Source organism: Mytilus edulis, chromosome 7 (genome assembly GCF_963676685.1).
Source record: "Mytilus edulis chromosome 7, xbMytEdul2.2, whole genome shotgun sequence".
NCBI lineage: Eukaryota > Metazoa > Mollusca > Bivalvia > Mytilida > Mytilidae > Mytilus > Mytilus edulis.
Window position 1 is genome coordinate 91,829,281 of NC_092350.1, and position 13,339 is coordinate 91,842,619.

Genomic DNA, 13,339 nt, shown 5'->3' on the forward strand with positions numbered 1-13,339 from the left:
TCCATTTTGTCATCAGTAACAACATATTTAAATTTGGGAAGCTTTGGTAGAACAGTTCATGCGAAAATGCACGGACACGACTGGAAACTCCATTTTTCAATCTTTCAAGAACCATAACTCTAGAACGGTAAAAGTCAAAATCGCCATTATTGAACTTCACCTCTATTTTGTCATCAGTAACAACATACAAAAATTTCAAAAGCTTCGGTTGAATGGTTCATGAGAAAATGTACGGACACGACTGGAAACACCATTTTTCAATCTTTCAAGAACCATAACTCCTGATCGGTAGAAGTCAAAATCGTCATTATTTAACTTGACCTCTATTTTGTCATCAGTAACAACATATACAAATTTAGAAGGTATCTTGTAGTGTATGATTGATGGAAGGTATGTTGGTAGTGTATGATTGTGGAAGGTATGTTTGTAGTGTATGATTGGTGGAAGGAATGTTTGAAGTGTATAATTGGTGGAAGGTATGTTGGCAGTGAATAATTGGTGGAAGGCGTGTTGCACGTGTAAGATTGGTGGAAAGGTATGTTGGTAGATATATATAGTGTATGATTGGTGGAAGGTATGTTGGTATTGTATGATTGGTTGAAGGTATGTTGGTATTGTATGGTTGGTGGAAGGTATGTTGGTAGTGTATGATTGGTAGAAGGTATGTTGGTATTGTATGATTGGTGGAAGGTATGTTGGTATTGTATGATTGGTGGAAGGTATGTTGGTATTGTATGATTGGTGGAAGGTATGTTGGTATTGTATGATTGGTGGAAGGTATGTTGGTAGTGTATGATGGGGGAAGGTATGTTGGTAGTGTATGATTGGTGGAAGGTATGTTGGTAGTGTATGATTTGTGGAAGGTATGTTGGTATTGTATGATTGGTGGAAGGTGTGTTAGTAGTGTATGATTGGTGGAATGTATGTTGGTATTGTATGATTGGTGGAAGGTATGTTGGTAGTGTATGATATGGGGAATGTATGTTGGTAGTGTATGATTGGTGGAAGGTGTGTTAGTAGTGTATGATTGGTGGAAGGTATGTTGGTAGTGTATGATTGATGGAAGGTATGTTGGTAGTGTGTGATTGGTAGTAGGTGTGTTGGTAGTGAATGATTGGTGGAAGGTATGTTGGCAGTGAATAATTGGTGGAAGGCGTGTTGCACGTGTAAGATTGGTGGAAAGGTATGTTGGTAGATATATATAGTGTATGAATGGTGGAAGGTATGTTGGTATTGTATGATTGGTGGAAGGTATGTTGGTAGAGTATGATTGGTGGAAGGCGTGCTGCACGTGTAAGATTGGTGGAAAGGAATGTTGGTAGATATATATAGTGTATGATTGGTGGAAAGGTATGTTGGTAGATATATATAGTGTATGATTGGGGGAAGGTATGTTGGTATTGTATGATTGGTGGAAGGTATGTTGGTAGTGTATGATTGGGGGAAGGTATGTTGGTAGTGTATGATTGGAAGAAGGTATGTTGGTATTGTATGATTGGTGGAAGGTATGTTGGTATTGTATGATTAGTAGAAGGTTTGTTGGTATTGTATGATTGATGGAATGTATGTTGGTATTGTATGATTGGTGGAAGGTATGTTGGTAGTGTATGATTGGTGGAAGGTATGTTGGTAGTGTATGATTGGTGGAAGGTATGTTGGCAGTGTATGATTGGTGGAAGGTATGTTGGTATTGTATGATTGTGGAAGGTGTGTTAGTAGTGTATGATGGCTGGAATGTATGTTGGTATTGTATGATTGGTGGAAGGTATGTTGGTAGTGTATGATTGGGGGAAGGTATGTTGGTAGTGTATGATTGATGGAAGGTGTGTTAGTAGTTTATGATTGGTGGAAGGTATGTTGGTAGTGTATGATTAATGAAAGGTATGTTGGTAGTGTATGATTGGTAGAAGGTGTGTTGGTAGTGAATGATTGGTAGAAGGTATGTTGGCAGTGAATAATTGGTGGAAGGCATGTTGCACGTGTAAGATTGGTGGAAGGTCTGTTGGTAGATATATATATAGTGTATGATTGGTGGAAGGTATGTTGGTATTGTATGATTGATGGAAGGTATGTTGGTAATGTATGATTGGTGGAATGTATGTTGGTAGTGTATGCTTGGTAGAAGGTGTGTTTGTAGTGTATGATTGGTGGAAGGTATGTTGGCAGTGAATAATTGGTGGAAGGCGTGTTGCACGTGTAAGATTGGTGGACAGGTATGTTGATAGATATATATATAGTGTATTATTGGTGGAAGGTATGTTGGTATTGCATGATTGGTGGAAGGTGTGTTAGTAGTCTATGATTGGTGGAAGGTATGTTGGTAGTGTATGATTCGTGGAAGGTATGTTGGTATTGTATGATTGGTGGAAGGTATGTTGGTAGTGTATTATTGGTGGAAGGTATGTTGGTAGTGTATGATTGGTGGAAGGTATGTTGGTATTGTATTATTGGTGGAAGGTATGTTGGTAGTGTATGATTGGTGGAAGGTATGATGGAAGTGTATGATTGGTGGAAGGTATGTTGGTATTGTATTATTGGTGGAAGGTATGTTGGTAGTGTATGATTGGTGGAAGGTATGTTGGTAGTGTATGATTGGTGGAAGGTATGATGGAAGTGTATGATTCGTGGAATGTATGTTGGTATTGTATGATTGGTGGAAGGTATGTTGGTATTGTATTATTGGTGGAAGGTATGTTGGTAGTGTATGATTGGTGGAAGGTATGTTGGTAGTGTATGATTGGGGGAAGGTATGTTGGTAGTGTATTATTGGTGGAAGGTATGTTGGTAGTATATGATTGGTAAAAGGTATGTTGGCAGTGTTTGATTGGTGGAAGGTATGTTGGTAGTGTATTATTGGTGGAAGGATTGTTGGTATTGTATTATTGGTGGAACGTATGTTGGTAGTGTATGATTGGTGGAAGGTATGATGGAAGTGTATGATTTGTGGAAGGTATGTTGGTATTGTATTATTGGTGGAAGGTATGTTTGTAGTGTATTATTGGTGGAAGGTATGTTGGTAGTGTATGATTGGTTGAAGGCAGGTTGTTAGTGCATGATTGGTGGAAGGTATGTTGGTAGTGTATGATTAATGGAAGGTATGTTGGTAGTGTATGATTGGTAGAAGGTGTGTTGGTAGTGAATGATTGGTAGAAGGTATGTTGGCAGTGAATAATTGGTGGAAGGCATGTTGCACGTGTAAGATTGGTGGAAGGTCTGTTGGTAGATATATATATAGTGTATGATTGGTGGAAGGTATGTTGGTATTGTATGATTGATGGAAGGTATGTTGGTAGTGTATGATTTGTGGAATGTATGTTGGTAGTGTATGCTTGGTAGAAGGTGTGTTTGTAGTGTATGATTGGTGGAAGGTATGTTGGCAGTGAATAATTGGTGGAAGGCGTGTTGCACGTGTAAGATTGGTGGACAGGTATGTTGATAGATATATATATAGTGTATTATTGGTGGAAGGTATGTTGGTATTGCATGATTGGTGGAAGGTGTGTTAGTAGTCTATGATTGGTGGAAGGTATGTTGGTAGTGTATGATTCGTGGAAGGTATGTTGGTATTGTATGATTGGTGGAAGGTATGTTGGTAGTGTATTATTGGTGGAAGGTATGTTGGTAGTGTATGATTGGTGGAAGGTATGTTGGTATTGTATTATTGGTGGAAGGTATGTTGGTAGTGTATGATTGGTGGAAGGTATGATGGAAGTGTATGATTCGTGGAAGGTATGTTGGTATTGTATTATTGGTGGAAGGTATGTTGGTAGTGTATGATTGGTGGAAGGTATGTTGGTAGTGTATGATTGGTGGAAGGTATGATGGAAGTGTATGATTCGTGGAATGTATGTTGGTATTGTATGATTGGTGGAAGGTATGTTGGTATTGTATTATTGGTGGAAGGTATGTTGGTAGTGTATGATTGGTGGAAGGTATGTTGGTAGTGTATGATTGGGGGAAGGTATGTTGGTAGTGTATTATTGGTGGAAGGTATGTTGGTAGTATATGATTGGTAAAAGGTATGTTGGCAGTGTTTGATTGGTGGAAGGTATGTTGGTAGTGTATTATTGGTGGAAGGATTGTTGGTATTGTATTATTGGTGGAACGTATGTTGGTAGTGTATGATTGGTGGAAGGTATGATGGAAGTGTATGATTTGTGGCAGGTATGTTGGTATTGTATTATTGGTGGAAGGTATGTTTGTAGTGTATTATTGGTGGAAGGTATGTTGGTAGTGTATGATTGGTTGAAGGCAGGTTGTTAGTGCATGATTGGTGGAAGGTATGTTGGTAGTGTATGATTGGTGGAAGGTATGTTGGTAGTGTATGATTGGTGGAAGGTATGTTGGTAGTGTATGATTGGTGGAAGGTATGTTGGTAGTGTATGATTGGTGGAAGGTATGTTGGAAGTGAATGATTGGTGGAAGGTATGTTGGTATTGTATTATTGGTGGAAGGTATGTTGGTAGTGTATTATTGGTGGAAGGTATGTTGGTAGTGTATGATTTGTTGAAGGTATGTTGTTAGTGCATGATTGGTGGAAGGTATGTTGGTAGTGTAGGATTGGTGGAAGGTATGTTGGTATTGTATGATTGGTGGAAGGTATGTTGGTAGTGTATGATTGGTGGAAGGTATGTTGGTAGTGTATGATTGGTGGAAGGTATGTTGGTAGTGTATGATTTGTGGAAGGTATGTTGGTAGCGTATGATTGGTGGAAAGTATGTTGGTATTGTATTATTGGTGGAAGGTAAGTTGGTAGTGTATGATTGGTGGAAGGTATGATGGAAGTGTATGATTCGTGGAAGGTATGTTGGTATTGTATTATTGGTGGAAGGTATGTTGGTAGTGTATGATTGGTGAAAGGTATGTTGGTAGTGTATGATTGGTGGAAGGTATGATGGAAGTGTATGATTCGTGGAAGGTATGTTGGTATTGTATGATTCGTGGAAGGTATGTTGGTAGTGTATTATTGGTGGAAGGTATGTTGGTAGTGTATGATTGGTGGAAGGTATGTTGGTAGTGTAGGATTGGGGGAAGGTATGTTGGTAGTGTATTATTGGTGGAAGGTATGTTGGTAGTATATGATTGGTAGAAGGTATGTTGGTAGTGTATAATTGGTGGAAGGTATGTTGGTAGTGTATTATTGGTGGAAGGTATGTTGGTAGTGTATGATAGGTGGAAGGTATGTTGTTAGTGCATGATTGGTGGAAGGTTTGTTGGTAGTGTATGATTGGTGGAAGGTATGTTGGTATTGTATGATTGGTGGAAGGTATGTTGGTATTGTATGATTGGTGGAAGGTATGTTGTTTGTGCATGATTGGTTGAAGGTATGTTGTTAGTGCATGATTGGTGGAAGGTATGTTGTTAGTGTATGATTGGTGGAAGGTATGTTGGTAGTCTATAATTGGTGGAAGGTATGTTGGTATTGTAAGATTTGTGGAAGGTATGTTGGTATTGTATGATTGGTGGAAGGTATGTTGGTAGTGTATGATTGGTTGAAGGTATGTTGGTAGTGTAGAATTGGTGGAAGGTATGTTGGTGGTAGTGTATGATTGGTGGAAGGCATGTTGGTAGTTTATGATTGGTGGAAGGTATGTTGGTAGTTTATGATTGGTGGAAGGTACAGCCCATAACAGAGAAGTGATCGAATTGATGTTTCTTTACCGTCAAAATGAGCTATGTTATCGACAAACTTAATTGAGTAGTGACCGAACTATTGGTACTTTAACGTTAAAAAAATTGACAATGCTGACAAATTTCATGTGTCGATAATCAAGTTTAATACCGATAATATTGAAAAAAATTCTAATAATATGAAACAAAATGTGTCCATGCACCATTTCGATTGGGCGAAAACTAGTCATTTCTTCAAAGTCGGAACAGAAAAAAAAAGATTTATGGAAGGACGTCTTGATGATTTTATTTTCTTTACAATTTTACCCAAAACTAAAAGAAATATAGTGGTAAACAACTAAAAAGGTGTTTGATAGGAATGAAGTCCTTTATTTTTACGGACTACAATGTGTACCGTATGTGTGATGGATTTGAATTCAATCAATAACTTTGATTTTTTCTCATATGTATACACAAAAGGGAGGACTGGTATTTGTACTTCTGTTAGAATATGTCTTCGTCCGTTTCACATGCCAAACTTTTTTGGTCTGAAGCTTTATCAAGGTGAATCGTACCATTTCTCCCTTTTTCAGGTCTGTCATTCGTCTACTTCCTGTTTGGCGGGGGCATCTGTGTCTCAGACACATTTTTCTGTTTTCTATTACAGTTTATACAGGAAAATTTTGTTGACAATTTTTTTTTCATGACAAAATATTGAGGCAGCAAATTTTTTAAGTCAAAATCAGGGTCAGAATATTGTTTTCTAAAAACTACCAGGCCCCTTCCTCCATGAAAATTAAATGGTCCGTGGCAAAAATAAAATATTCCCACATGTTCAACTTCAAAATTTGATCAGATTCTATTCTTAACTGTCGGATAATATATACTAGGTCCTATCATGGTTTTAGTTTGATTGTATTCTCAGTTATGAATTCAACAATATAGATACAAAGAATAGGGTGGAATAGAATATTTTATTCACCAAAAAGGGCCTAAAGCATACAAACAATATAATACATTTTGTAATAAACAATAACGTATATAACAAAGGAAATAGAGCATTACCACGACGCGGCAAATTACATTGAAAAAAAATACAATTTATTTTTTACGCCAAATGTGATGCTATCCAACATTTCTGGGGAGAACACTGCTAGGATAACAAAAAAAATGTCCTGTATGGGACAATTCTGTACTCATACTTCACGCGTAGTTGAGTACAAGTGTCCTCGTAGTGAACGCACCCGACTACGCGTGCAGTAAAAAGTGTACTCTTACGTCGGATACCGGGCAGTTTCTTTGTTATATCTGTACTTTATCAAATACATGTACATGTTAATATTTACTTAGTATCAAATAGGTAAAAATTATTGCTGAAAGCCTGTTCAGGATTTCTTTCTTGTGTATGATAATATAATTTTTCACATGCCTGAACTCATTGACGATAATGTAAAGTGCTCTATTAGAAAAAAAATGATTCCTAGTTCGGGTTTGAAAAAGAAATTTCGTCGTTTCTTGAGCCTGTTTTGTACATTTAGTTTAACAGATATGATCCAATGGAAATTTTCACATGGAACCTTCGGTAAATAGGAAAATGAAAAGATATGGGGTAACTTACAGAGAGACCATACTCCATCCATGAGAAAAGCAGAGGGAATTTAAAAATCTAGAGGTCTTCACAAGGCTTTCAACAAGGGTGGAATCTCACTACATACGTTTGGTCATCAAAAGATTCTGGTTTCTATTTTTGTGTGTCATAAACATTCAATTCGGATTTGAATTCAATTTACCGAAACATTTCCGTACATTAAATCTTAGGACGGTCAGAACATGTTAAGGACGCAACAGATCTAAGTACAATTTTAAGTAGTACATAGATGTGCAATAATTCAGCTTCCTGTACATGTTCATGAAGTTTTAAATCTTGAATGTTGATTTCTTTAAAAAACACCATTTTTTTACAATAAAAAATCTCAAAATGTCAGTTAACAATGAAAAAGTTTGACCAAGAAAAATCACATATCTAAGAAAAGCAGTCGTTTAATTGATTATAAAAAAGTTTCAGTATATCATGTCAAATTTCTTTAATTTGAGAGTTTTCTTTAGTTACAAATATAGCTCCATGTCTGATGGTGAAATAAAAATGAATGTCTCAGAAAGTGGTGAATTAGTTTCCATAAATGACAGATGAATCGGGCGAAGCTTAGTAAGTTACAGTAAACAGACTACTGTAGCATTGACGCACTCATCGAACTGTTTAAAAGATTTGTGTTTATGGCCAAAAATGTATATACAACTTCATTTATAAATTAATCTGAATTTCATAGCGCGTCGTCACAATAATGAAAGTTATAAAAAAAATCTATAACCAGCAGATCTATACTTCTACAAAGAAAGTATTCTTGTACAAAAGGGTATTTATTATAAAATGGTCCTAACTACAGAATAGATAGTTTACTACAGAAATCTTAAACGGAAGTTTCGACAATTTTATACAGAAGAGATTTGAAAGTAGATTTAACTTTAAATAAACATTGAAATAATTTTAATACCTCGAAGGTGTAAAGAATAAACCAACAATCTCAATCTTTAAAAGTGGTTTCATTGCACTAACCGACGAGTTCATGTTTACAGTAGAAACAGTTGACAAAAATGGTTGATGTGACTCCAATAAATTCATTATATAAAAAAGAAGATTTGGTATGATTGCCAATGAGACAACTATCCACAAAAGACCAAAATGACACAGACATTAACAACTATAGGTCACCGTACGGCCTTCAACAATGAGCAAAGTCCATACCGCATAGTCAGCTATAAAAGGCCCCGATAAGACAATGTAAAACAATTCAAACAAGAAAAAAAACGGCCTCATTGTAGTCATGAATATTTATTGCTTATATTAAATTAATAAAGATTTTATTGAGGTCGCACCAACTGTTTCTACAGCTAAGATCTGTTACATGTAACATGATCTCGTTGATTCGCACGACGAAGCCATTGTTTATGACAGAACACACATTCTAGATCATGTATTTTTGTTTCCGTCAGTTCAAAGTAATTGATCATTTCAACTCCTGTGTATTTCATAATATGTGTCATGAACAAAGACATTTGTTCGATTGAATAATGATTTCCTCGTAACAAATGATAGAAATTTTGGAGATCCCGTATTTGATCCTTTACCGTTAAAATGAAAATGCCAATGACAGAGGTTGATTATAAAAAATGTTTTACTGTGTTAAAAAAACTACGACTTAAACAATGAAAACTTATACTTTGGACATGAAATATTTTGTCGATGAAGAAAATTAAATTATGTCACTTCTGAAATAAGTTTGTCGATAACGGTAAAGAAACGCGAATTCGATCACTACTCTGTTACGGGCTGTATGTTGGTATCGTATGATTGGTGGAAGGTATGTTGGTATTGTATGATTGGTGGAAGGTATGTTGGTAGTGTATAATTGGTGGAAGGTATGTTGGTAGTGTATGATTGGTGGAAGGTATGTTGGTAGTGTATGATTGGTGGAAGGTATGTTGGTAGTGTATGATTGGTGGAAGGTATGTTGGTAGTGTATGATTGGTGGAAGGTATGTTGGTAGTGTATGATTGATGGGTGGTGTGTTAGTGCATGATTGGTGGAAGGTATGTTGGTATTGTATGATTGGTGGAAGGTATGTTAGCAGTGTATGATAGGTAGGTGATATCTTGGTAGTGTATGATAGGTTGGTGGAAGGTATGTTGGCAATGAATGATTGGTGGAAGGTATGTAGGTAGTGTATAATTGGTGGAAAGGTATGTTGGTAGTGTAAGCCAACAAAAGACACACATCAATAATAAAATTTAACAAGATTTATTATGTATATACACAAGTAAACAATTTGATTGGTTACCATTCAGTTGAAAAGATTGTATTAGTTATCTTTGTGTTGATATTGTTTGAATTGTGGTTTATCAGTTTTACGACTTATGTTAATAATTGATAATCCCTACACCATTTTAAATACTTGGTTCACATCATATCAAGTGAATTTTTTGTTTTATATATGATTTCAAAAAGTATACATTCTTTGTTAATATAGTCCATCCATGTAAACGTGAAGCACCACACTGATTGCGTCATATTTAGTTTAACCGTTTATTATATAGGTATGTCATCATAAAGATGTACTTCATTTTATATAATTTTACATTATTGTACTGCATCTCTTTACACTTATATATATATATATTTGTATATACATTGTACTTTCTCTGATAGCTTGTATTTGTATTTATATTCATTTGTAATTCTACTTTCTTGGTCCACTTGTATTTAGAGAATAAAGTATCTGTCTAATAAGAATAAAACTGAATGTTACCCATTTTGTTTTCACCCAAGGACTGCATCCTTGATCTATTAGCCATTTTGTTACATCAATATGTCCTTTCCTAGCAGCATTATGTAAAGCTGTTCGTCCATCCTATAACAATATAAAATATAAACATGTTAACGGTGTGTGATAATAAATCAAGAGAGGAGTCAAACAATTTATCAAAATGTAAGAAATATAACATTGGGTAAAACAATAAATGTTAGATTAAAATATATAAACTAAAAAATATTTTCTGATTAAGGAGGGTCTGGAGGGGGGGTCTGTTATTCTGTAAACATTTAATTTCCCCCTTTTTTCTGCAATCTTCAAAAAATTAACCCCTTTTCTCTCTTATCTTCAAAAAGTAGACCACGCATTTCTCATGTTTCTCTAATCTTCATTTTCTGTGCCCGTTTTTCTCTAATTTTTTAAGAGCATTATTCTTTAATTATTTAACCCCATCCAAACCCTCATTAAGTTCAACAAAACAAGTAAACAAATAGTAACCTCTTAATTATTTAAGTATAACAAGTTAAATAAATAATAGCAAGTATGTGTTGTCCATTTAACATGTCTGATTAACAACCTGATTTTGTTTAGAATCAGTATAAAGATCAAAGTTGGAAAAAAAACTTTTTTTCAAGGAACACCAAAACGAGTTATATTTTCTAATTCAGTACGAAGAGACAAGAAAAATAAGACCCTACTTTATATAATTCTCTCAAATATTAGGTCTCCATTAAACCCGTCTGATTAACAATGATTCAGTAGAATAATCAAAGTGAGAAAAAAAAAAAACTTTTTTCAAGAAACATTATAACGAGTTATATTTTCTGATTCAGTACGAAGAGACAAGAAAAATAAGACCCCACTTTATATAATTCTGTCAAGTATTTGTTATTTTTAAAAGATGTTTTACATTAGATCTGTAGAATTAACATTATCTGACTAAAGAAGTTAACACAACTTGTTCTCATCAACTTCTCATTAAAATCAGATGTTAACAAAATAATTTTTCGTCAGGAAACAAAATAAAACCTTAACTAACTGATTCAGTTCTGTGTTACGAATAAAATGAGACCCCACTTTATATAATTCTAACACATATTTGTTGTCCATTAAACCTGTCTGATTAACAACATGATTTTGTGTAGATTCTGTATAAAATGGTGTTTTGTCAGAGTAAGGTGATTATATCTATCATTACCGGGTCTGTGGCCTCTAACTGACTGCCGTGACTGAAGAGGTACATCACTACCTCCAGGTGTCCTTCCTCAGCCGCCCACATTAATGGTGTCATTCCATACTGTAATATCAACATATAACAGACATCAAAACTTGTGTCATAAACTGGACAATGTTGTGTAATACATATAAACAAAATATATATCACATGAATCAGTGGTCAAAACTGAATAAAATGACCAGTCACACTTGTATTTATATTCTACATAAACAACAAATAAACAACATGTTTTATAGTGAGATGTTAGAACTTCCATCAGAACTGTCAGATTAAAAAAATCATTTCTAGAAACATAAACAATATTTATATCAATGGACTCAGCTGGACAAGACAATAAAAATGAGACCCCACTTTATATAATTCTAACAAATATTTTTTGTCCATTAAATCTGTCTGGTTAACATTGATTCAGTAGAATGATCAAAGTTAAAGAAAAACTTTTTTTCAAAAACATTAAAACAAGTTATATTTTCTGATTCAGTACGAAGAGACAAAAAAAGTAAGACCGCACTTTTTATAATTTTGTCAAATATTTGTTATTTGTAAAAGATGTTTTACATTAGATCTGTAGAATTAACATTATCTGACTAAAGATATTAACACAACTTGTTCTCATCAACTTCTCATTAAAATCAGATGTATATAAAATAATTTTTCGTCAGGAAACAAAATAACACCTTTACTATCTGATTCAGTTCTGTGTTACGAATAAAATGAGACCCCACTTTATATAATTCTAACAAATATTTGTTGTCCATTAAACCTGTCTGATTAACAACATGATTTTGTATAGATTCTGTATAAAGTGGTGTTTTGTCAGAGTAAGGTGATTTTATCTATTATTACCCCGTCTGTGACCTCTAACTGACTGCTGTGACTGACCAGGTACATCACTACCTCCAGGTGTCCTCTCATAGCCGCATACATTAATGGTGTCTGTCCCCACTGTAATATCAACATATAACAGACATCAAAACTTGTGTCATAAACTGGACAATGTTGTGTAATAAATATAAACAAAATATATATCACATGAATCAGTGGTCAAAACTGAATAAAATGACCAGTCACACTTGTATTTATATTCTACATAAACAACAAATAAACAACATGTTTTATTGTGAGATGTCAGAACTTCCATCAGAACTGTCAGATTAAAAAAATTACTTTTTTCTAGAAACATAAACAGTATGTATATCAATGGACATAGCTGGACAAGACAATTAAAATGAGACCCCACTTTATATAATTCTGTCAAATATTTGTTGTCCATTAAATATGTCTGATTAACAATGATTTAGTAGAATGATCAAAGTGAAAAACGAGTTATATTTTCTGATTCAGTACGAAGAGACAAGAAAAATAAGACCCCACTTTAAATAATTCTGTCAAGTATTTGTTATTTTTAAAAGATATTTTACATTAGATCTGTAGAATTAACATTATCTGACTAAAGATGTTAACACAACTTGTTCTCATCAACTTCTCATTAAAATCAGATGTTTACAAAATAATTTTTCGTCAAGAAACAAAATAAAACCTTTACTATCTGATTCAGTTCTGTGTTACAAATAAAATGAGACCCCACTTTATATAATTCTAACAAATATTTGTTGTCCATTAAATCTGTCTGATTAACAACATGATTTTGTGTAGATTCTGTATAGAGTTGTGTTTGGTCAGAGTATGGTGATTATATCTATCATTACCTCGCCTGTGGCCTCTAACTGACTGCCGTGACTGATGAGGTACGTCACTACCTCCAGGTGTCCTACCCCAGCCGCCAACATTAATGGTGTCCATCCATCCTGTAATATCAACATATAACAGACATCAAAACTTGTGTCATAAACTGGACAATGTTGTGTAATAAATATAAACAAAATATATATCACATGAATCAGTGGTCAAAACTGAATAAAATGACCAGTCACACTTGTATTTATATTCTACATAAACAACAAATAAACAACATGTTTTATTGTGAGATGTCAGAACTTCCATCAGAACTGTCAGGTTAAAAAAATAACTTTTTCTAGAAACATAAACAATATTTATATCAATGGACTCAGCTGGACAAGACAATTAAAATGAGACCCCACTTTATATAATTCTAACAAATATT

At 34.5% G+C, this 13,339-nt stretch overlaps 1 protein-coding gene and 1 long non-coding RNA gene across 2 annotated transcripts in view; both read right to left on the reverse strand.

The window, feature by feature from the left end:
* The window catches only part of LOC139482485 (uncharacterized), a 250,762-nt gene that overhangs the window by 63,638 nt on the left and 173,785 nt on the right, over positions 1-13,339 (reverse strand). The gene's annotated exons all lie outside the window — the stretch shown is intronic.
* The window catches only part of LOC139482551 (uncharacterized), a 74,305-nt gene that overhangs the window by 60,256 nt on the left and 710 nt on the right, over positions 1-13,339 (reverse strand). The window contains exons 2-5 of the mRNA XM_071266464.1: positions 12,924-13,022; positions 12,061-12,159; positions 11,176-11,318; positions 9,975-10,076 (exon numbers count right to left, since the gene is read on the reverse strand). Coding sequence (XP_071122565.1) covers positions 9,975-10,076; positions 11,176-11,318; positions 12,061-12,159; positions 12,924-13,022 — 443 coding nt within the window. The remainder of the gene's footprint in view (positions 1-9,974; positions 10,077-11,175; positions 11,319-12,060; positions 12,160-12,923; positions 13,023-13,339) is intronic.